We start from the raw sequence: 24,400 nt of genomic DNA on the forward strand, positions 1-24,400 counted from the left end.
TTAAAAGACTAATTCTAAGTGTAATTATTTCCCCGTTAAGGCGAAAGTCTCAGCACTATTATAAAATTTAAAATTCATCAGGTAAAACTATAATGGCTAAACATATACGTTATGGTCATGTATAGTTAATATGGATAGACCTAGAGTGAGTGAATGCCGCCTCATTTCCTGCTCCTTGTTTGGTTGTGGATTTAGGGTGGAGTCGCTCAGTCAGCAGTCCTCCCCACCTTAATTATACATGACTAGTATATGTTAGGCGATTATAGAAATGTCTCGTGTGAATCCATTCATGAAAAGGTACTCTACTCAGAAACACTTAGGACTCTCTATAGTTCCGCATCGACTATATCGGTCCAAGTATCCGCGACAGTGATACACAGAACGAAATCCGAGATGCCTAGAACTTGTGTGCCTATTCGGCGCATGACTCTATCGATCCTCATCTTATATCATGTCGAAGCGTGCCAACTTCGAAGACTCTATCAATTATGGTTCGACTTCGTGCAACCATGTGTGAATCCTTGTGCTGTGTAAAAAGAACTTTCCCCGTAGCCATGTCGGCAAATAAAGGTTCTTCCGAACCTAAACATAACACAATTAATCAAACCTAACACGATCCGTCAGTCGTCCCTCTTATCTCAAACCTTTCGAAGTACCCAAGGGAAGGGTACCGTGTGCTGTTGACCGACTCCTCTCAGTCGTATGGAAACCGAAGCGAAAGACACTACGGATACTCCAGAAGATAATAACCACCCGAAGCATACTCCGTAGATCCCCCAGAAAGACCCTTCACACCTCGTAATCGAGTTCGTGAACCCAGAGAATAGAACTCATGGGACTGACCACTATAACCAGGTGTATGCATAAAGGTGGTATATAATTGAGATCAAAAAGATTTAAGATGTGTGCTTCCTCCCTACTCCCTGTTCCTTGTTGGGTTGTGGGTCTAGGGTGGGGTCACACAACTGAACATCTTGCCGACCTCAATTATATACGGCTTGCATACACCAAGTATTAGTGGTTAAGCCGAGTATGAGCTCTACCACAAACTTCATAGTAAGACCCTTCATCCTGTTCCATAGAATAGGAGCTAGAGTCAAGAGAACCACTGCGGGTTGAGCTACTATAATGATCACAAATCTGAAATTTGTTGCCATACCGGTTAAGCCCACATAGTAACTAACATCCTCAGTTAGTAAAGAGATTAAAGTTCCGAGTGATGGGAACCTATACCCACTAGACTTGACCTAGACCGAGAAAACTCAGAACCTGCGGAAGAGTAGTTGCCGAAGATGTTCGCACTACTCAGGCACTTCGTCCACCCTGTTACTGACAAGTAGTGCCTAGGATCCTCCGCCCTCTCTCATAGAGGAAGTCATCGTCACCCTATAGACGATAGATTGTATTCTCCAAAGCGAACACTAGAATACCGAGAACCACATGATAACCTTCGCAGCCAAGAATACTTGATCAAAGTGTGAAAGTAGTGGCGTTAAGCCTCATGACCCAGATCCCGAAGAGATTATAGACTTGACACCAGCCTTGGGGTTGGTCGAGGGGTTATGCAGGAGCATGCGCTTTCCGCACTAGAATAAACCAAAGACTTAGAGATTCATTGGACTATTAGGTGTTCCACAAATACTATCTCACGCAGAAATAGTAGAACCAACTCCCGAGATAGTCCCACACTCGTCTGGTGAAACCTTATCCCCCCAACCCTGAGGGTTTCCGTTAGAAATACCTCAAGCATCAGAAGTGCGGATTCATTTTGCACAAGCTTGAGATAGACACTCTACAGCAAACAGATAACCATAGTCACGCAACCCATTCGACGATCTATAAAGCCTCTAACAACCAGTTGATAGGAAACGCGAAACCAAAGACAACCCGAGCTTCCTAAGAACCAACCTGAAGCACCACACTACCAGTAAGAGAGAAAACATTAGGAACTTCGGAATGGCGATCACGCCAGTGATGATCTTGCCATAGAAGTACACTATGTTCTAAGTACTGAAAAGCTCTGCCCTTTCGAGAGCTTAGAACCATCTGAGAATCCTCACGGAGATTTGGTCCAACCCTCGTCAGACCACCACTACCTTCGGAAATTTCACAAGTTTCACACCCGATCGATCCACTTATTAGACTTAATATGTGTTTACCCGACATCATTTTTCGTACCCCACTCGTCTTGACAGAAACCATTGAGAACCCTAACTTCGTAGACATACCTGTAGGAAATCGCTAACTGCACGAGACGGAATCTGCATCCCATAGGTGAACGTTTGTTGGAATGACAGACGCAGACCAGAGTTCACTTGGGAATACGAGGATAAACATAATAGGAAGTACCCTCCTGCCTCTACTCGGCCATTCATACCTACTTCCTTGCCTAAACCTGAATTTCGGGACGAAATTCCCTCTAACAGGGGGATGATGTGACAACCCGAAATCTATTCCGTCAGTTTTGACCTTTTTCCGTTAAAAAGCTTTGTTTTATTTAACTGTCCGTTAACCTTTTGGAAGAGGTTAATTATATGGGGACTTTTATAATGACTTGGTAAGGGTTGAAACAAATTAGAAGCACCCACTAGATGCCCTTAAAAATGTTTAGTTTCAACCAAGTCAAAATTTGACCGTTTAATCGGGTGCGACCAAAAAGCCCTGTTTAACGGCAGTATCGGGTAGATTTCCACTGAGCCCCAACTCCAACCCCTATATAAGGGAGAGTAAACTCCATTTCACCCTTTTTCACTCTCTCTCATACAAGCCCGTTTTCGACTCAAATCCGCAACCAAACACTTCCAAATCGTAAGTCCCCTTAACCTGGCTTATTCTAAACATCTTAGCTTGTGATTATACCCCAAAACTCGACCATATAACTTGATAAGAAGGAGTTTACGGCCTAAGAGCATCCTTAGGCCGTAAACACCCAAAAAGTGTCCAAAAGTCCCGATTCTTCCTTATTTGAGCTTGGATACTAGTTAGGGAATTTATCTAGGAGTGTTTAAACATCAAAACACAAGATTTTAGGGTATAAAAGAGAGTTTACAGCCCAATCACATGCTTAGGCTGTGAACACCTCTTATCCTTGCAAAATGCCCCCAAAAACACTCCCAAACCACCCTTAGGCTTAATACATAAATTAGGGGCTTGCTATTTTGGGTTTGGAACATTCGAACACAAAGAAATGTGGGGTGGATTGGAGTTTACGGCTCAAGGAAGTGCCTAGGCCGTAAACACCCCAAAACTATGCCAAAAGATGGTTTTTGTCCCCCAAATGGCCTTAGACTTAATTACAAATTACTAGAAGTGAATTTGGGACTTTAAACTTCCATAAAATCAAGGGATAGGAGTTCACGGCCGTGAACTCCCATAGGGAGTGGTTCATCAGCCGTAAACTCCCATATAGCCCCTTTAAACACCTTAAATCCACACATACAATTTAGATTTGGACTTAGTATAATTCCATGAGGAAGATAAAGCCTTTAAACATCCTAGAAACCCCTCACCATGAGTTTACGGCCGTAAACTCATGGGGAGTTGTCCCAGGTCCGTAAACACCATATGGAGAGTTTACTCTTGGGGAGTAAACTCCATTCCTAAGCCATTCACACCCTTAAATGTTACCCGGGACACCCCAAACAATTAACCAAAGTGTTTTCCGCACTTTAGGGTGTGTATACTTGTTTGATTAGTATTAAATGTACTAATTGTATGTGAACATATGCTATCATATGTTAAATAGGTCCCTAAGTGTGTCCATGTCTTTACTTGACACCGAGCACCCAACCGACACCTTCGTCGGATCCACTTGCGCCGGCCAGGTGAGTTCATACCCCTGAATGAACCTTTTAAATGTTTTTACATGTTTTATAGGGTGGGAATACAAGTTAAACATGCCAGTTATCATATCAATCACATGTGATTGATAACCCGCATGCACAAGAATTTACCACACTGTAAACTGTTTTACCGAGTAGGATACTATAAATGGTTTTCTAAAATGTTTTCTCTTGTTCATAACTCTTACTTATACTGTTTTATCAAAGTTCATTTTAAACTAGTTTATGAAAGGTTTCCAAAGAATTTCTAAAGGGTTTCAAACTTATTTTACCAAGGCATACCAAGTTGTGACTTTCTTAAGTATAAAGGTTTTTCCAAGGTTTTCATCAAAGTTCTCTTTCATGCCGTATACTCTTGCTTGTTAGAAGCCGCTGCTTCGATTTTACTTAGTTTAAACTCCTACTTGATAACGTTTCCGCTTTGTGATACACTTATATTTGGTAACGCTTATACTTCACGATTCGATTATCCCACACTGTTTGTTTACACTTTACGATTTGGTTATTCCACACTATTCGTTCACACTTTATGATTCAGTTATTCCACACTGTACATTATACACCACGGTTTTGTTATTCCACACTATACGTTATACATCACAATTCGGTTATTCCACACTGTACGTTATACATCACGATTCGGTTATTCCACGCTGTACGTTTACACACCACGACTCAGTTATACATCACGATACGTTTCCCCTTGTTACACACTCTGTCGTAGTTAGATGTATGTCTGTACTTGTATAGGTGCATATAAATAATGATTGAAGGACTTAGGAAAGCTTGTCCACCCTATTTCCTCTTCTTCGTTGAGATGTGGTCTGGTGGGATCGGATGGTCGTCCGAAGGTCGTTCGATTCATTAGTTGTATGTTATGTGTACGAGCGTAGACATATAGGTTTACCCTAGTCAGTTCAGTTATGAGTCTCTACCTCTAGTTCAGCACTTATATATGAAACCCACTACCCACTCTTTGGGATGCATCTTCGGGACGCGACCTTCTCTGTCGTCTAGTTGGTAACCAGAGTCTCCTGTAGGGAGAGCGGACATTGTGTGTATAGATCTATACGGGATTGACACCCCCGCACCCTGACTGCTAGCTACAGTCCACGGATCACCAAACCAAGGGGTGACAAATGTCATATTTTATAGACGCTTGTAGGGCGTCAGGTACTCTAGTGTCGGTTAGTATGGTTACGAGTATCCCAGGTTGCCTTATAATTCATGGCCTTAAGGTAACGTTATTTCACCAGAAACTTACACTAAATGCTGGAAACCCATTCTCAAAGTCACACTGTTTTTAGACCTTGCAAGCTGTATCTTTCATTTGATACCGTTTGGGTTTGTATTCTTTGTTTTAGACCTTACTAGCTGTATCTTTCATTTGGTACCGTCTGGGGTCTGTATCTCCTATTGTTAGACTGAGCCAGGCGTGTCGTTCGTTCGATACTCTCCTGGAGTCTATGATTCATTTTGCCTTAGTCAGCAGTCCTCACTGCTGAGGCATATGTTATTTCCCTGATTTCTCTTGCTTTCTTTAATAATCAAATTATGTATTTTGATAATGATAGTGATTAAGGGAAAACTACTTTTTACCACATAACTCCGTCCAGTCTTGGTAGAAGACTACTTTTATTAAAGAAAATATAGGATTTTCTGGAAAAGACACTAATGTAATGGATACCCTAAAACTACCACTTTTATTAAAGTTATTTGATTAAAATGACACTAAATACTTATGAACTCACCAGTATTTGTAAAAATGCTAATACTCGCTTTTCAAATAACTTGTATTCTCAGGTCAGCATTAGATAGGTACATCCCCGGAGCTGTTGATGAAGATAGCTTAGTACCATGTTGTATTTATTATATTTCCTTGTATTACTCTAATATATTGTAATGTAAACAATGTAAAACTATTACTATTAATGCAATGTTTTTTTTGTACTTTGATTACTATAATGCATGTGTTGTGATACTTGACATGACGTCATCCACCCCAGAACGTTTCCGTCGTTCCGGTTTTGGGGTGTGACAGTACACTTGATAATTTATCTTTCTAATAGTTTAGATTGCAGTGGTTGGAGTAACCTCAGGAAGACCTTTATCATAGGCATGATCTTTCCTTTTCATTTATGAGAACTATTCCCAAACTATGATACTGAATTAGATTGATCATCCTAATTACTATTCCTTTCAAAGGCTTTATAGCAGTAGTTTTAATGGATAAGATTATAGACAACATTCAATATAAATTTCCATTATAGTTAGTTTTACTAATCCTTAGAAAATAATTATCCTAAATAAAATTATTTAAGAAGGCTAGGATCCATATTTTGCTCCATGATGTGTAAAGGATCGTCGTAAACACAAGATATAGTTATTTAGGTAGGCAAAGCCCTTTGCTAATTTTAATTACTATGGAATTCCTAGGTCTTTGAGATTCATTGACTATTAATGGCATGTTGGTCTCATATTATGTTGATCTCAAATTCTATGATGGGGTCTTTGCATATCATAAAACAGATGATGAATTAACTATACAAAATTATGTGGTCCCCGACTCAAGTTACACTTGAGATTTGCGAGTTCCACATTAGTCTCTACTTATACTCTCAAATTAATGTGCCAGTTAACCACATGAGCTCCATCTACAAGTTATAAATATAATGTGCAACTTTCATGGATAAAATAAAATTCACATTTAAGGGTATGGTCCAAGAGTGGAGCTCTTGGGAATGATATGGAGCAACAAGGGAACCTTTTGTGCCATATGATAAGGGTATGGTCCAAGAGTGATGCTCTTGCGCCATGGCACTCCCTCTTGCACCATGGGCTACCTCACTTGTGCCATGAGGTACTCCTGTTCCGCTATGCATGGCCTTTTTACGCCATTAATGTGCCTGTTGTGCCATGGTGATGTTTTTGTTCAAATTTTGATGTTCTTGCACCAAACTTGATGTCTCTTGCGTCATCCATATTCCTTGTTACGCCATCTAGAGATGCTATTGCGCCACAGAGTTTTTGTTGCGCCATGATGGCGCAAGTTGGACCATCTTGGTCCTTGATGAGCCAAGTATGCTATGAAGTCCTCTATGATGCTCAAGATCATTCAAGGATGCTCTAAATTTGGTATTGCTCAAGGATTACACCATGTTGTTCCACCATGATGGTTGTTGGACCATTAGTGTTCATGATGCACCACTTGTACATCATGATGTTCTACTATGGCACAAGGTGCTCCATCATGTGTGTTGCAGATGCCCATGGTTGTATGACATGGAATAATGTTCCAGTAGATTTTTCATGGTGGATAATGATTTTTTGACACCTTTCATGGGCCTATAGGCTAATGGGCTTGGCCTATTAGGATTTTAGGTCTGATCCTTCAAGCATAAATAGGGATGCATGCAGAGTCATTTGTCTTGTGTCTTGTATCTTGAATTCTACAGTGATAGGAAAATCTCTGGTGAACTATGCTTGTAACCTCTGTTTGAGAACTCTGAAATAAAGAATCCTGCCTTCTTTCCCATGTACGTAGGTCACCTTGACCGAACCACATAAATACTGTGTCTTTGTGTGCTTATAGTTTTTCTTGTTATCTGCATTACTTCCAAACAATAGTCATCCAAACTTGGCAAGTGGCATCAGATCTGTTCTGAGTCTTGACAATTATCGCTTGTTTTCCCTAACAAAACCCTTTTGGTAACTTCACATTCAAAATGCAATAAGGCAGTTAGGGTGGTAAGCACAAAGCATATTAAAAACCGACCCCATTAGGAATCATAGAGACTTCCTTAAACCTCTACATTAGAGTAGGCAATCCTAGTCATGGTAAGACTGATAATGACAATATTTAAACATGCGATAACACATGTTGTAGATATCTTATACATATTAAATACATTTCTAATATATATATATATACACACACACACACATACGCACACATAAGGGTTAAATTTGAAATTCTTTAAATTTAATTTTCTATTACTAATTCTAATTAATTATTCGGACGCGAAATAATAATTAATAGTTCATGAGGGGTAATATTCAAATTTATAAATCTATATTCTAAACAATATTAAATATTCTAATTTAAATCACTATTTAAATAATATTAAATAAATATTCAAACTCAAATATCTATTAAATGATATTTATCTCATACCATATTAACAATTTAAATCATATAGTTATTCATATTTGAAAACCTTCTAATTTGAAATTTAAAAGGAAACTAAAAAACTCTAATCCGACAGGGCGTGTCATGCCTGCGATTAGCAAGTCTTTCACGGTTTAGAACTTCTGCTTCTTTTTCCAATTTCAAAAGAGATTAAGAAATCAAATGGATTAAAAGGGTGCAAGTAATTATGAACCAATGGCACTGATACCACTGTTGGGTTTTCTATGCATTAAATACACATAAACTAGGTAGCAGGAAAATCAATCTATGATATACCTAAGTGTACATGCAACCTAAGGATGTAGGTTTCAAACTACTTACTGATACCCTATGAAAACATAAAACATAAGGAAGAATAACATACCTCTTATGCAGTCATTGATCTTCATGCTTGAGATCTTTTCCTCTTCGAAGTTGCTTGGATGAGATAAACGAAACTAGAATTATACTAATGATATCACACCCAATGAAACCAAAGAGTGGGATAAAAATAACTAGGATAATGGTCAATGTCACAAACCATAAGAGGGATAGAAATTGTCCCTTAGAGGGGAGAAAGAAGGGTTGGCGAAACTTCCAGCCAAGGTTCAAGGAAGAAATAGATCCCTAAGGTCCTATTTATAGCCTTGGATCCCTTCCTAGGTTTTTTACTCCATCTCATGTGGGAAAAGGAGCCAATTTTGAAATTCCCTCATATCCATGAAGGATTTCGTCTAAACCCTAATCCCATAAAGGTTCTGAAGCATTCCTGATTAACCAACTATTGATTAATGAATATTCAACCCTTTAATTAATTAAACTGTTTAATTAATTCCCAAAATATTTTCCATTTAGTTTCCAATTAATTATCAACCATAATAATTAATATACCAATTTCTTGTTTATTTATTCTACTCAATTTGGGTCTGAGGGCAACCAAAAGGACCATGTTATTATTAGAAATATAACCAATAGTTAATGACCTTAGACACTCTTTCCAACATCAGGATGGTCCTACTCATTCGCAAAATTTTCGTATCCCAATGATCAACATTGAGAGAAACAATTGTACCGGGTTGATTTTTTTTCATTCCAATAAGAGTCAGTATTGATATGCTACATGTAAGAGGTATATACCTCCTACTTGGTTCTTTTTTATTTGTAGGTGATATAGGCTCCCCACTTGGTATGGTACATAATCAAAGGGGTATAGCATCACAACAACTTGCAATATCAGTATGGAACCGACAAAGAGGAAGCGACTCTCCAAGCCTTGTATATTTCATTATAGTATTAATGTATGGATGTAACTCCTTTTTAGTGTGTTTTGGTTATTTTATGGAAATAAGAAAGTTGTTTTTGATAGAGAAGCAACTTTGCAACAAGACCAAGTGATTATCGGGGCACGTGCCAACTCAATAAGTCACGACATGACATTAAGTGGATAGCATCGCATCACTATCCCAACTCAAAACCCTAGGTATCAGGTTTTCAGCCTTATTAAAAGGCTCTAGCTTCAAGGATTTTCTCTTTTATCAGCTTCCATCCTCTAGAAACCCTAGCCTCCTTCCATGGATTCTTGAATTTGATGTTCTTTGTGTGAATCTTGAAGAAGAAGTTAGTTTTTTTTGGTGTAAAGGAAGCAAGATCTAGAGAGTTCCAACCTCTTTTTCATCTGAATAATCTCTATAGGAGTTCCAATTTTCATATGTATAAGTCTATGCCTCTATATCTAAAGTTTTAGTCACTTTGGTTCATTTTTTGTATGATTTCCTTGGAGTTTGGAAAACTCCAGGTTAGTGAGAAATTATGGATTGTTTTCTGGACACTTTAAGTAGGGCTGGCAATTCTCGACACGACACGCGACACGACACGAAATAAATGGGTTTGGGTTGATTTTTTCAACCCACCAACCCGCTAACCCGCCAACCCGTTTATTAAACGGGTCATATATGGGTTTCTCAAAAAATAAACGGGTTGACCCGCCAACCCGTTTATATTCTTAATAAAAAAAATTATTTTATTTTTCAATGTATATATGTATCAAGTATTAATATTTAATAAGTATTACAAAAATATACCATTTATTCATAGACCATTTGACTGTTTTGACATTATGACTCGTGGTGAATGGTCTAATGTCATAAGTATAAGGCTAAGTTTGTAACATGTTTCTATGAATGTTTTTAATTTTCATTTGGCTGTTTAAGACTTAAATATGTAAAATTCGAACCCATGAACCCAAATCTGACCCACGAACCCGCCAACTTGTGAACCCGTTTAAATAAATGGGTTGGTGGGTCATATATGGGTTTATGTTCGTGACCCGCCAACCCGTGACCCACCAACCCGTGGCCTGTATATTTAAATGGGTTGTGTTTGGGTTGACATATTTTGACCCGCCAACCCGCGACACGCCAACCCGAACACGACACGATTGCCAGGCCTAACTTTAAGGAGAAAGAGATTACATTCTCAATAGGGATGTCAACAAGTCATGTGGGACCCCAAACCCTTACGGCCCCCGATCCCGTTTGGGGGATATTTGTTAAAAAAGTGAGGGCGATGGTAAAGGTTAACCCCTGTTTTAATTTTGGGGTTGGGGACGGGGGTCGGCAGTCTCGTGCTGAACCCCCCACTGGAACCCCATTAATATATATATATATATATATATATATATATATATATATATATATATATATATATATATATATATATATATATACACACACAAACACACACACACACACAAAATGATAACAATGATCTTGAGCTTCCAAAATTCAACAAAAAAAATCATGTTTTTAATTTGTTAGTATAACTTTTTTAGATGCTATAATATTTTTTTTAACATGTAAAATTATGTTATATATAACTATTTTTAACCTAAAAATATCTTCTTTAAGCCCAAAAAACAACTCCTTTTAGCCCAATAAAAAGATAGCCCAAAATCAATTAATGACGGAAGGAACGAGGGTGGGGGAAGGGGATCCAGGAATTCGGTGGCAGGGGTGAAGGTGTGGAGGCTAAAAATTTTGTAGGTGGAGGAATAGAGAAATTTTGGGTGTAGGGCGGGGGATGCGATCTCCATCTCGTTTGTCCCTATTGACATCCCTAATAATCAAGCACACTTTGAACCAGGCAAGATAGTCTTTGCCCTTTTGGCGTTATTTTGGATCTAGGGTTAGTGGTAGACTTGCTAGGGGATTGAATGTTGATAAAGTTTGGATTTTATCCATTGGACACTTCCCAAGATGGTGTCTAGAAATTTATAGCCCATGACTTAAAGAATTAAGCACTTTATAAGAAGTGGTTGTTCTGCCCGGGAAGCACAACACGAATAAGGCACGGTTGAGGTATAAAGATTGGCATGGTTCATAAGTATTTTGGATTTTAGTGGTCGCAACACGACTAGAGGCGTGGTCGCGACATGTGGTCATCTAGATAGTTAACCGTTGACTTTTTGACTAGTTCAAATTTTGCACAAACTTTGATTGATATGGATTTTTGGACTTAGGTTCGGCCTTTGCTTAGTAATGATTATTGAGATGTGTTGCATGGTGAATTGCCAGTCGGTTCATTTAAAAATTCTTGTGTGAGAGACTTAGACTTCTAGCGTCATGTTAGTTTTCTCACTATATTATTTGTGACATCATATGTTCTTTGTGTAGTAGGATTTATGCATGCTAAAAAACTATAGTTGGATTGAGAAATTATAGGAAAGACTATAGTTGGACTATAACCATCGTAAGAATTACTATAGTTGGAATATAACAGTTGTATAAAAGACTACGTTTTGGACTATTATAATTGTAGGGGGAGACTATAGTTTGGCTATAGAATTTGTAGGAAATACTATAGCTAGACTATAGCATTTATATGAAAGACTATAGTTGGACTATAGCATTTGTATGTCGACGTAAGACTAAGGTTGGACTATAGCATACGTGTGTGTGTGTGTGTGTATATATATACACATTGTGTGTGTGCAAGGGCGAGGTTTTAGCTAAGCAAGGTGGGTCACTTGACGCACTTAAAGTTAAAAAAAAAATAGTAATATTTATATCCAAAAATAATTTAGGACCTATCTTAAATATTTGAGAAGACCTACCTTAATGTTTTTAGCAAAAAAATATGAAAAAAATCAAGATTTCTATAAGCCCGTAGTTTATATTTCAATAGTCCAAATCTCAAATGCCTTATTTTCTTAAGATATAATCCAATAAAAAATAGTCCGGTACAACTTAAAATTAAATAAAGAAAAAAATGTAAAAAATGTAACACAAAAAGTCGATTCACTATAAATAGCGAACCACATGGTTTTATATTCTAGACTCGTCACTGTAAGTGGTAAAATATATATGATATAGAGGGGAACTCACCAAGCTTTGTGCTTACTTGTTATATTTGAATGCTTTTCAGGTTGTTCTTGTGAGAAAGAGAAGGACATGGCATGACTATACTTGCATCTTGTTTATGATTTTGAGACTTACGCTTGACTCTTGATTATGTTTTTATGATATTTGAATCCACTAAATATTTATCTTACTTTTAAGAAAATGGTTTTGGTTGTTTAAATTATATTTTAAAAAGAAATACATTTTTTTGAAAATTTAGGATGTTACAATAAAAGTATTTTAAAAATGATTTTCATAAAAATGTTTGTACATTGCTTGTGTCTAAAACCTATGTATATCACGTGACCTTGTGTCTTATATATCCTTTCTTTTTTATGACATGTACTCCATGATGAGATATTATACCTTAAGGTACATAGCTCTTTAGACAAGACTTCTATGACATATACTTAGATGAACTCATGAGGGATTAGGATGGAGTGAAGCCTTGTAGATAATGATTTTGGATTTAGTTTTGTTATGTATGGATTTTTTTATGGTTTTGATTATCTTTTCTAACCTTAGATTTGGACTAAGATTATGTGTATGAACATATGTTGACCTTGTTTTTGTTGGTTGTGGCATTATAGAAAATAATTTTGCTTGTTTATGTGATTTCTTGTTATAAAAGGATAATGTGTTACCCTGAACACGCTCCTACTAATGTTCAGTGAAGGAAATATGTTGGAAGGTAAGCTAGTCATAATGCATCTTTATAGTTATTTGAAACGTAATTCATAGTCTCTAACTTGAAGCATCTCGTCCTCAACTAGGTATGACTCATGGAGGATGTAAATCTGAAACATAATGTGGATAATAAATGACTCTCCAAAATTGGTCGAAATATCTAGCTATAGACCAAAACATATTCTCTTGAATACCTCCAAAAGAGCATCATTCATGCTCAATTTCTCCTTGATCACTTTTGTGATGCATATCTTGTCCTTGACAGCCACGACAACCTTGTAGTAATGACCTTGTTGAAAATGTAAATAACATTCAGTGAAATTGAATAAGTACTATCATAACGACACAACACGCAAACAACTTGAAACAACGTTAAAATGGATGTTTTGTAGTATGATTAGGATTTCACGAAATCTTTCATATTTGTAAAATAGAAATCGGGCAAAATTTTCTATAAACTAGTAGTTTGTTTAAATGGATATACAACCATATATGCCAAACATGTTATATAATAAAAACAATACTATAAATCATGAAAACACTACTTCACAAAAAGGGTTTAAGCTTTTGTGGAATGTTTCTAGTTTGTGAAATATATCACAAAAATTGAGGCCAAATGTCTTCCAATTGACCTTCTAAAGACACACCATTTGGTGTGAATGAATAGTGGTCGGCTATATATTGCAGGCCATTCTCTCTAAACACCAAAACACATTTTTATCATGTAATAATATTATGTTAATCCTCAATTTATTTCCCAGATCATATATACCTTATATTTAACTAGTAACCCCTCCCCGTGCGCTTCATTGGTGTGGGTTCAAATAAGTTTAGCAAAATCCGTGAAGGCTTTATTGAAATTTGCAAATATCATGACGTTTCTAAATTAGTTTAATCAATAATAATAATGTTTAAATGCAAGAAATAAAAGGCATATTTCTATTGATTTGTTCATTTTACACTGAACTTTGAAGTTAAATTTTCTTCATAAAATTTTCTTTTGTGGGGTACTTGAATGGTCATTGTTATTGGATTTATTGAAAAAGAATTTTTGGTTGGTGACCTAGCCATGCAGATACTATAGTATGCCTCCATCGTCCACATAAATTCTTCATGGTCTCATATTCGGGATGTTTGAATATAAGATATGCACAAAATTAGACTTATAAGAAGTTTTCGACATTCTAATTTAAGAAATGTAACCAATTGTAGCATTGTACCTTCAGGTTTGCATTATATTTTACAAATCTACCAAATAACATTGAGATTTGTATTCAATAGCCATTTTACATTATGTAGATTTTTTAAAATATATAATGCTATAATAAAAAAGAAATGAAAGTAGCATGTTTTAATAAACAAAACAATGAAAATATGTAGCTCTTTCTTACATTTAACCTAAACCTTTGTTATAAGTTATAACTGAATGAACTAAGAAAAATTATTTGTGCCTATTACACTAGAATAGGGTTCCATGGTCTATAACTTGGCAGCAATATGGGCACCACAACCATGTGCAATCTTTTTAAGATAAACCATTAAGACATTTGAGACCATATTAATTTTGTGAGACCGTGACACCAAATCTAAAAATAATATTAAAATACAAAATTAAAGGAAAAATCCAAAAATTCTTTTTTTAATTATTATTTTTGGACTTTAATTGCCTAAAATAAATAAAAATAAATAAATAAAAGAATTACAAAGTTTTTTTTAACAATATGATGAAATATTATAATAGAATATTACAATGTAAATATTCTAATATTCTACTAGAATATCTAAAAAAATATTTTTTTTTTGGTATTTCTTTTATTTTTTTTTTATTTTTGGAAAATATAAATTCCGAAAATAATATTTGAAAAAAACGAAAATTATCAATTATTTTTCATTTTAAAAATGTTTTTTATCTACTAAATGAGTGGCTAGGATTGCGTTTCACGATCTTACAAAATTAGGTCGTCTCACATTAACATAACCATATATATATATATATATATATATATATATATATATATATATATATATATATATATATATATATATATATATATATATATATATATATATATATATATATATATATATGGCTTAGGGAATATGTGATTGTCATGTACATAAGCTTATATATAGAACCCTCCAAACAATGTAGTTTTGATCCGTTTATATCCAAACTAATCATGATATCTCTTTTACTATTCTTCATTAATCATGTGACTTACTAAATCGATCAAATTTTTGTTCTTTTTCTTCATTGTGTTTAAAAACTTAAAGCATTAAAAGTCGTGACCATTTCATCAACCCTACTAAATTTTAAATGAAAACTAATAGAATAAAAGATAAAAAAAGAACATGTCATAACTCAATCAAGCTTTTCACAAAATCATTGGATATATTTTTTCAATTGAAATACAAAACACTTGAGTTATATTCATTAAAAACTATTGGTTTTTTATTTTCTTTATAAACTCAATAATCATTTGCAATAAAAATATATATAATTGATCTTTTTCATACTATAATTGAACTTAATTCAATGGTATTCTATTAAAACAAAACTAAAATAAAATGAAATTGGATTTGTTTTGTTTAAAACTACGTCGTTTAAAAGGTTCTATACCTAAGCTTAGGTACATAACAGCCACATATTCAATTTTCTCATATATATATATATATATATATATATATATATATATATATATATATATATATATATATATATATATATATATATATACTATTTCTTATATATTTTTGCCGTTAATTTAAGTTTGTGTAATGCAAAAATAACGATATTATAAATATGACCATATTATAAATATGAGAATTTTAAACATATATCATTAATAGATATTTGTATACTATAATTTTAGTGAATATTTATATCAAACACTAGTAAGGCTGATGAAAAAAAATATATATCAATTTAGAAAATTATATATTTTATAATTATAATATTGCGTATGTTTTTATCTGATTTATGTTTTTATCTGATGTTTTTAACGTGTGGTTGGAATTAAAAATATATTTGATGTTAAAAAATCATTATCCTTGTGTTTTTTCTGCTGTCCTTGGAGTTGCTAAAAGTACCGTACACTAGGCATTTTGGTTATGTAGATGGAGATTTATATTTACCCAAAATGTTAAATAATCAAATCATAACTTAGAAAAAATATCAAAAAATAATAAGTCGTGGAACATTCTGGTTCACAAAACAATATCCGTGTAAAAATGAAACTAGCTTATTTATTTATTTATTGAACGGCTGGTTATAATTTTCTTATGTCTGGGTTTGAATCCGAGACTTCCTCACTTCCATCTCTATAAAGTTAGGGTTGACAAATCTCGATACGACCTACAACATGATACGAAATAAATGGGTTTGGGTTGAGTTTTTCAGACCGCCGATTTGTCAACCCGTCAATCCGTTTATTAAACGCGTCATATATGAACTTTTCAAAAAATAAACGGGTTGACTCGCCAACCCGTTTATATATATATATATATATATATATATATATATATATATATATATATATATATATATATATATATATATATATATATATATATATATATACACTTATGTATCAAGTATCAATATTTAATAAGTATTATCTATATTAGTATTAATGTTTAGTTTGAACATGTTTCTATGAATTTTTTAATTTTCATTTGGATGTTTAAGACTTAAGTAGTTAAGTGTCTAAAATTCGGATATTTTTGCATCAACTATCAAGAATTTATTCATGTTTAATTGTTAATTTTATTTATAGAATTTGACCCACAAGCCCAAATATGATCCCACGACCCCAAAAACCTGTGAACCCATATAAGTAAATGGGTTGGTGGGTGATATATGGGTTTGTGTTCCAAATCCGTCAATCCATGACTCGTCAACTCGTGACTTGTATATTTTACTGGGTCGTATTTGAGTTGGCATATTTTGACCTGCTAACCCGAACACGATACGATTGTCAGGCCTAGATAAAATAGACTAACCTCATGCTACAAAAAAAAAAAAAAAAAAAAAAAAAAAAAAAAAAAAGTAGCTGATAAATCATTTCCCAAAACGTTTCGGTCAAAGTAAAGTGTTTATGGAAAAGAATTGTGGGTCGTTTAGTTAACCATTTACAAACATGTGTTACAAAATTTAGGAATAAATAAATGAATAATTAGTTTCGATATATAATAAACTAGGCGAATGTCCGTACGTTGCGCAGAAACACTGTCCCACCCCCAAACCAAGGATAGCGGAAACGTTCGGGGGTGGAGGACTTCATTTATAGTATCACAACAAGATGTAAAATAGTGCTCAAAGTAAATACAACCATCATAAATATAATTGAAAAAGTTACACCAAAGTATATGTTTACATGTTTCAAATCAATTACATTATGATGACAAAATGAACTGTTTGAAGATTTAACGTCTCATCCTCAAAATGTTGTTGGTTTTTCTGTTTCACTGAATTCCTGAGAATACACGTAGTTTTGAAAAAGTGTCAACAATTATGTTGGTGAGTTCATAAGAGTTTTGTTTGAGAATGAAACCGTTTTCTTTGTAAAAAACGACAAGTATGTTTCCAGAAAATCCAATATTTTCTTTATCAAGTGCGAAATGAATGCTTCTATGTTATGCGATAATGAACTCTAGAAGGACCCATAGGTTCCTTCTATGATCACTCAGCGTATATAAGTTATATATAAATTGAGTTAAACGAACCGTTGAAGTCTAACAATTCTAGATGAGATGTAATATTAATAGAATATGTTCCAAAGAAAATCCAATATTTTTCTTATAAAAGTTATGTAGTCCTAAATCCCAGAACAGAAAATGAACGAGTATTTTTTCCATACTTAAAGATATAAAAGTGATTTTAAATCGGCATAAAACCCTTTTTGATATGAAAGCGTACAAGTATTTTCCATACTTAAAGTAATTACTGTGAGTTAAATTGATATAACTCACTAATTTAAAAGTAGAACCCGTAAATCTTATGATTTGTTAATACCACATGTGAGCTATTATAACCATACTTGACATGGGCGGCCTCGTAATACGACGTTCTTCAGGCGTCGCCGTTAAATGACTGTAACATCCCAAAAACACAGTCTGAAAATTTCGTTTTAAATCAGTAATAAAACCATATTCATCAATGTCATATAAGAATCATAAACAATGTATGTCAAAATATCATAACAACTGTCAAACATATCAGAGTATAAATATCCCAGGCTGAACAAATGGTGTGTGCATTGCAATCTTCCCGAGCTCCTCTTTTGAAAACTGAGTACCTGAAACCAAAACTGAAACTGTAAGCACGAAGCTTAGTGAGCTCCCCCAAACTACCACATACCATACAATAACATATAAACACATATTGGGCCTTGCCCACTGCATCGGGCCGAAGCCCGGAAACTGCATCGGACCGAAGTCCGGAACTGACTGGGACCTTGTCCCCTGCATCGGACCGAAGTCCGGAACTAACTGCATCGGATCGAAGTCCGGAACTGACTGGGACCTTGTCCCCTGCATCGGACCGAAGTCCGGAACTAACTGCATCGGACCAAAGTCCGGAACTGACTGGGCATAGCATAGCATAGCAAAAACACATATCAAATAGCATAACACACATGATCATAAACTCATATACTGCATACTACGTCAGGCCGTAGCCCATAACACTTAACACATAAATCCTGTCTGAGCCACGAAGGCATCAAACAAACTAACAACTGCATCGGACCAAAGTCCGGAAACTACTGCTACTAAACGGGCCGGCATTATGGCCTTAGACTCGTTCCTACTGGAAGGAAACTCACCTCACACTGCTGAAGTCCCGTAGACACAATCCCACACTGCTGAAGTCCCGCAGACTTAACCCCAACTGTTGGATGATAGATTCCCAAACTGTCAACACCAAAATAACACCCAATTAATAATTGGGTTCTAACACATAACTATAAATACATGCTTTGGACAATTACTACATTACCCCTAGCTTAGCTTACCTAAGCCCAAGGCCCAATCCATAGGCCCAAGGTCAATGGACTTCCCTTAAGGTCCAATTGTCCAGTCCAGTCTAACATGTCTCATTCTAGGGGCCCAACATCATACAACCATCTAGGCCCCAACTATGGCCCAATTTTCCAAATTGGGCCCAATCCTTCATATGGACCTTATCCTAAAGCCCAATAAATTATTCTAGTCCATTTGCTTGTTCTTGGATGGCCCAACACAAAGCCCAAGTAAAATTAGGGTTTCACATAAAATGATAACTAGGGTTAAGTGTTTCTTACTTAACCCATTAAGGACTTAACACACTAGGGATTTAATCCATTAAGTCCATTATTGCTTAGATTCATTTCTGCCAATGATTATTATTTAATTTTCACTTATTAAATAATTCTCATGTGTGTGTTGATAATTTCTCAAATATTAGGATTTTCTCAATTAGTCCATTAAGGACTTAGTCCATTAAGTTCTTTACTCTACTAGATAAATGGCCTGGAATAGTTTGGGCTTAATTCACAATCCAATCCCAATGGCCCACAAGTGGCCCAATTAGTCTAAGGCCCAATACTCATAATTAGGGTTTTCCACCCAAACATGACCCAAAACCAATCTCTAAGCCCATTAGGGTTTTTTAGCGGGGCACCACCCACTACCACCTCGGGTAGTGGTGGTCGATGGCAGCTCACGGCGGCGGCTACCACCTTACGGTGGTGGTTACTATTATTTTTATTATTCATGCTAATTACAATTACAAGGTTTTTATCCAAAATAAACACACACACACACACTAACTAACACACACACACTAAACAGCATAAACACACACACACACAGCCACCTTGTGGTGGCCGGTGGTGGGAGATGGTGGCAGCCACCATGGTTGGCAACCATGGTGGTTTTTCCATGGTTTCCGGCCAAAAAGCACACCTCTACTATCTAAGCAACATCGAAACTGCAACACTTGAGCTAAACCTATGAAACACGCCCATTAGACTTCTTGTGGTGGCAGGAGGCAAGGATGATGGCAGCAGCCACCATGGCCGACTGCCATGGTGGTTCTTTCACAGCTACCCATCGATAGAAAACCCACACAACCATAAGACTAGTAACAGCAGCACCGGATACACACATACTTGCGTTACATGGATGAAACGCACACCTCAAACTCCCTTGGAGTGACTATTGACCAGAGCAGTGGAAAAGAAGCGTATGAGTGGCGGTGGACGCGACTGTGGGGTAGCACCGAGGGTCCGAGAAAGAACTCCACCATGAACGACATTAGCAGCAACAGCAAGAAAAGGGACCTTCTCTCTAGGTCCTCACCGACGTCGGCCATCAGAGTGACGATGTGCCGGTTGACAGCTTGTATCGGCGGCAAAGCATTGGCGGCTAACGGCAGTCGACGGGCGTCTCGGAGTTGATCGGAAAAACGAGGAGAAGGGGAAGCGACGGCTGGGGAGTCATAAGGGTAGTGGCGGCTGTGGAAATCGTGATCTAGGGTTTGGGTCCTTTGGCTGCACTCCTTTGACGAGAGGATGAGGGATCGGATATATCCCGTAACTCCAAACCAAACTACACTGCCAAAAATACACTTTTGGTCCCGCGTCCCCATATAATTTTCAGCATCAATCCAAAATTTACCTTTTAAACCCTGATCCCATAAATTCCTTTCATAACACATCCCTATATTACCAATAAGTCCCTTAAGCCTTCAAATCTTTTCAATTTAAATCCATTTATTACCAAACGCACCCTGACTTCTGTAATTATGACTTTAAACTCCTCGAAACTAACGCATCGCCCAATTATTTATTCATTTTAGGGCTTCTATACATTTATTTATTTATTTTATAAACGGGGTGTTACAATGACACTTGTCACTCTAGACCTGTCGGTCTAGCTGTTGCAGGCAGCTCAGGTGTAGGTTTGTCAAACCCAATATAGATCTATACACAACTATCACATTTTCCCTACAAGAAACTCTGGTTACAATTTACAGGACTTTTTGACTTTGTTACTTTAGAAGTAACCCGAAGCAAATGACTCATAAATTTATTCATTAACAGATTTACGTGAACTAAACTGAAAACCTTTGATAAATAAGTTTGAAAAGTAAATGATACATAAATTATACCTATTATAGTTTATCCAAAACATTTGTAATGTAAAAGAACTCTTTTATGAAAATACATTAGTGCTATGAATCCATAAACTATGTTTATTATAGCTTAATATATGTGTCCTAAATGAACGAAGAATCTTATCATGAATGACTAATTTCAGTTTATGATGATAAACCAACAAGGAAACACATTCAATATTTAGGACTTATTGTTATACACTTTGCTCAACACAATACAAAGTGTTATGAAAGTTATAAGCTGTTTGTTAGATTTTAACCTTTCTGCGTTGTTTTAGAAAAATCATAGAAAAATCATACGAAGTCGAAAACTAAAGCTGTAAAGTCTGAGAGTTCCTAAAATGTGTCTAGTTTATTCATAATTTTTATTATGATTTTTGGAAGTCTTTAACTTGTGTTAAAATGTTCATATCCACAGACTGGTTCGGATTTGTTCTTGAAATGATAGGTTGTTTTGTAAAAATCACCATAAATCGTAGAAAAATCGTATGGGGAGGTTCAAGTATTCATTTTAAAGGTATAAACCTGAACTATTTACATCTAATACAGTTTTGAAAACAAAAATGTTTAAGTTGACCAAAACAGTCCGTGAATGGAGTTGAACTTTTCTGATGAAGGCTGTTAAAAAAGTTTTGTTATGTTCTTGGTGTTTTAACTTGTACCCCCCCCCCCCCCCCTTCCTCCTCTTAAAATTTAAGAAAAAATATAACAAACTTTCAAATTAAAAATTATAACATAATAATAATATCGAAAAGTGGTCATATGACCTCAAACCAATACAAAAACTTTTAAGCTTTTTTTCTTTATGAAGTTTGTATGTGATTTGTATGCATGTCTACCCAAAAGATTGATTATTTTATAGTAAATGTTTCATTAAGTACTTATTAATCATAATATAAGTTATAAAACATTTGAGTGTTAAATCATTATTAATCATAATATAAGTTATAAAACTGTTACCTAAATGTGTACAAAAAAATAGTTATCCAGATGTAAACAAAACGAAAAGCTAATTACCTAACTAAGCCAATTTCCCTTTTTTAAACAAATTTAAAACTCAATTAACTTCAGAAAATATTTTTTGTAAGGTTTATAAGATCACTAGGTGTGAGATCCATGTATTATATGGGTTTAATTAAAAAAATATAAAATTTTAACAATTTGAAAAGTTTGAATTTATAAGAAAAATGAAAAAAAAAATTATTAAAATTATTGAAACTTTAATGTATTGAATATATTACATATATAAACATTTTCTAATAAATACTTTACATATATATTAAATTACACATGTGGAATTTTAATTTAATAAAATGAAAAATACAATAAAATAACAAGTGGAAAATAGAAAATTTAAAAATTTTAGAAAATATCAAGTGTCCAAATGAAGGAAAAGAGGATATGTGGCAAAAAAAACCTTCATTTATTATAGTAGATTAAAAATAGTTTCGGCTCATTCGTGTACATAATACTTTAAGTTTTAAAATATTGTATGTATAATTTTATAAAGCATAAATTGTTATATATATAAAAAACTATTATATATAAAGGCTTAATCTTAAATCTTAAACTTTCTTATATAAATACAATAGACAAATTCATATACATACGTGTACATATTTAGAGATGTTCATAGATCATATGAGTTCATGACAAATGGAGTAGCATTCAAGCAATCAAACTACAGAAAAACGAAAATCAAATCTCACTTACCAATGGATCATTCTCAAGGATCCTATCAACCCAACTCCGATGGCATCCCAACAGATCTATTCGTCTCCAAGAAGAAGAAGAAGCCACACAAAACAATCACTACCTCCAACGCTGCCAATCTCAGATTCACAGATTCTTCTGCAAATTTAGTCTTCTCCGTTGACCCTCCTCCTCCATCGAACACTCCTACTCCGTTTCTTAAGCGCCTACTTGCTGATTCTTCTGGAAATCCCCTCATTTCAATTGCTCGTAACCAGGTTAGCTCTCTTCTCTCTCCGGATTCTAAATCTGAATCATTGATATCGTCGTTTGATTGATCGTCGGTTTTCGTGTCCCCTTTGCTTAGTGTAGAATCATTCTGCACTTTCCAATTAAGCTAAATTGGATCAATTCATCCAATTCCCTTGATTTTTTATGAGATTAAATTATTTTAAATCAAGTGATCTTCGATTCTTATCCTGGTGGTTAACAAATTGAGTAATGAGGATTTGGGTCTGGATCAAGAAACTAATAATTGAGTAATTGACTCATAATAGTCTTCAATCTCAATCCCTAATTTTTTGTTTTGCAGAAATCGACATGGCAGGGTTTTAGGAAGGATGGTATTGAAGAGAAGGATTTGATGTTTAGAGTGGAGAGAACAAGGAATAAGCTTACGAAACTAGAGTTTCAAGTGTTTGTTAATAATGGAAACCCTTACAAGTCTGATTTCAAGATGAGAGGTTCACCCTTTCATAGATCCTGCACCATTTATAAGGGCGACTCCATAGTAGCACAGGTACTTTTCACACAACATATTAGTATTATGTTTTCAGAATCGGACATGGTTTATGAGAAATTACTACTTTCATTTAACAATTTCATTCACACTTGCTTATTATTTAAAGAAAATGTTTCAAATATATTGCCAAGTCATGAGTACTTTGAAGAATTTGAAACTAAAATGTTGTATATGACTTCACTATAATTGAGTAAAATTTTCAAACTAAAATGTTGTAACAGGAAGAAATGAAAGTAGAAATGCTATAATAATAAACAAATTCATGAGAACTACGTCTAAGACATGTAATAAATCGCAACATACTTTCATATAGTATTTGTTTATTACATCATTTTACTTTCATTTCGTCCTTTCACATAATTGCACTTTAAAAATTATATATATATACTAGAAAAATGTTATAAATGAAATTGTTTTTTTTATGCAGACTAGTCTAATGTACAAGCTTGGGATCCAAAATGTAGTGGTGCCAAGAAATAGATTCCGAGTAACAATATTTCCAGGATATGCGGATAATGATTTCATTGTAGCTTTGATTGTTATATTTTTCTATGGTCGAAAATTATGGATTTAAATATAAATGCATAAATTGTACAGTCTTGTATCAATTGAGTAAAATTATTTATGTTATATATCAGGGGTATATTAGTCTTT

General features: G+C 34.9%; 1 protein-coding gene across 1 annotated transcript; it reads left to right on the forward strand.

Annotated features, from left to right (window-relative positions):
• The first annotated feature begins 22,848 nt into the window (after window positions 1-22,848).
• On the forward strand, window positions 22,849-24,376 carry LOC145010852 (LURP-one-like protein (DUF567)). Its single transcript, XM_078969400.1, has 3 exons — window positions 22,849-23,222; window positions 23,537-23,743; window positions 24,174-24,376. The coding sequence occupies exons 1-3, from the start codon at window positions 22,902-22,904 to the stop codon at window positions 24,318-24,320; spliced, it is 675 nt and encodes a 224-aa protein (XP_078825526.1). The 5' UTR covers window positions 22,849-22,901; the 3' UTR covers window positions 24,321-24,376.
• The last annotated feature ends 24 nt before the right edge of the window (window positions 24,377-24,400 follow it).

Source organism: Lactuca saligna, chromosome 8 (assembly GCF_052625555.1).
Source record: "Lactuca saligna cultivar CGN05327 chromosome 8, ASM5262555v1, whole genome shotgun sequence".
Taxonomy (NCBI): Eukaryota; Viridiplantae; Streptophyta; class Magnoliopsida; order Asterales; family Asteraceae; genus Lactuca; species Lactuca saligna.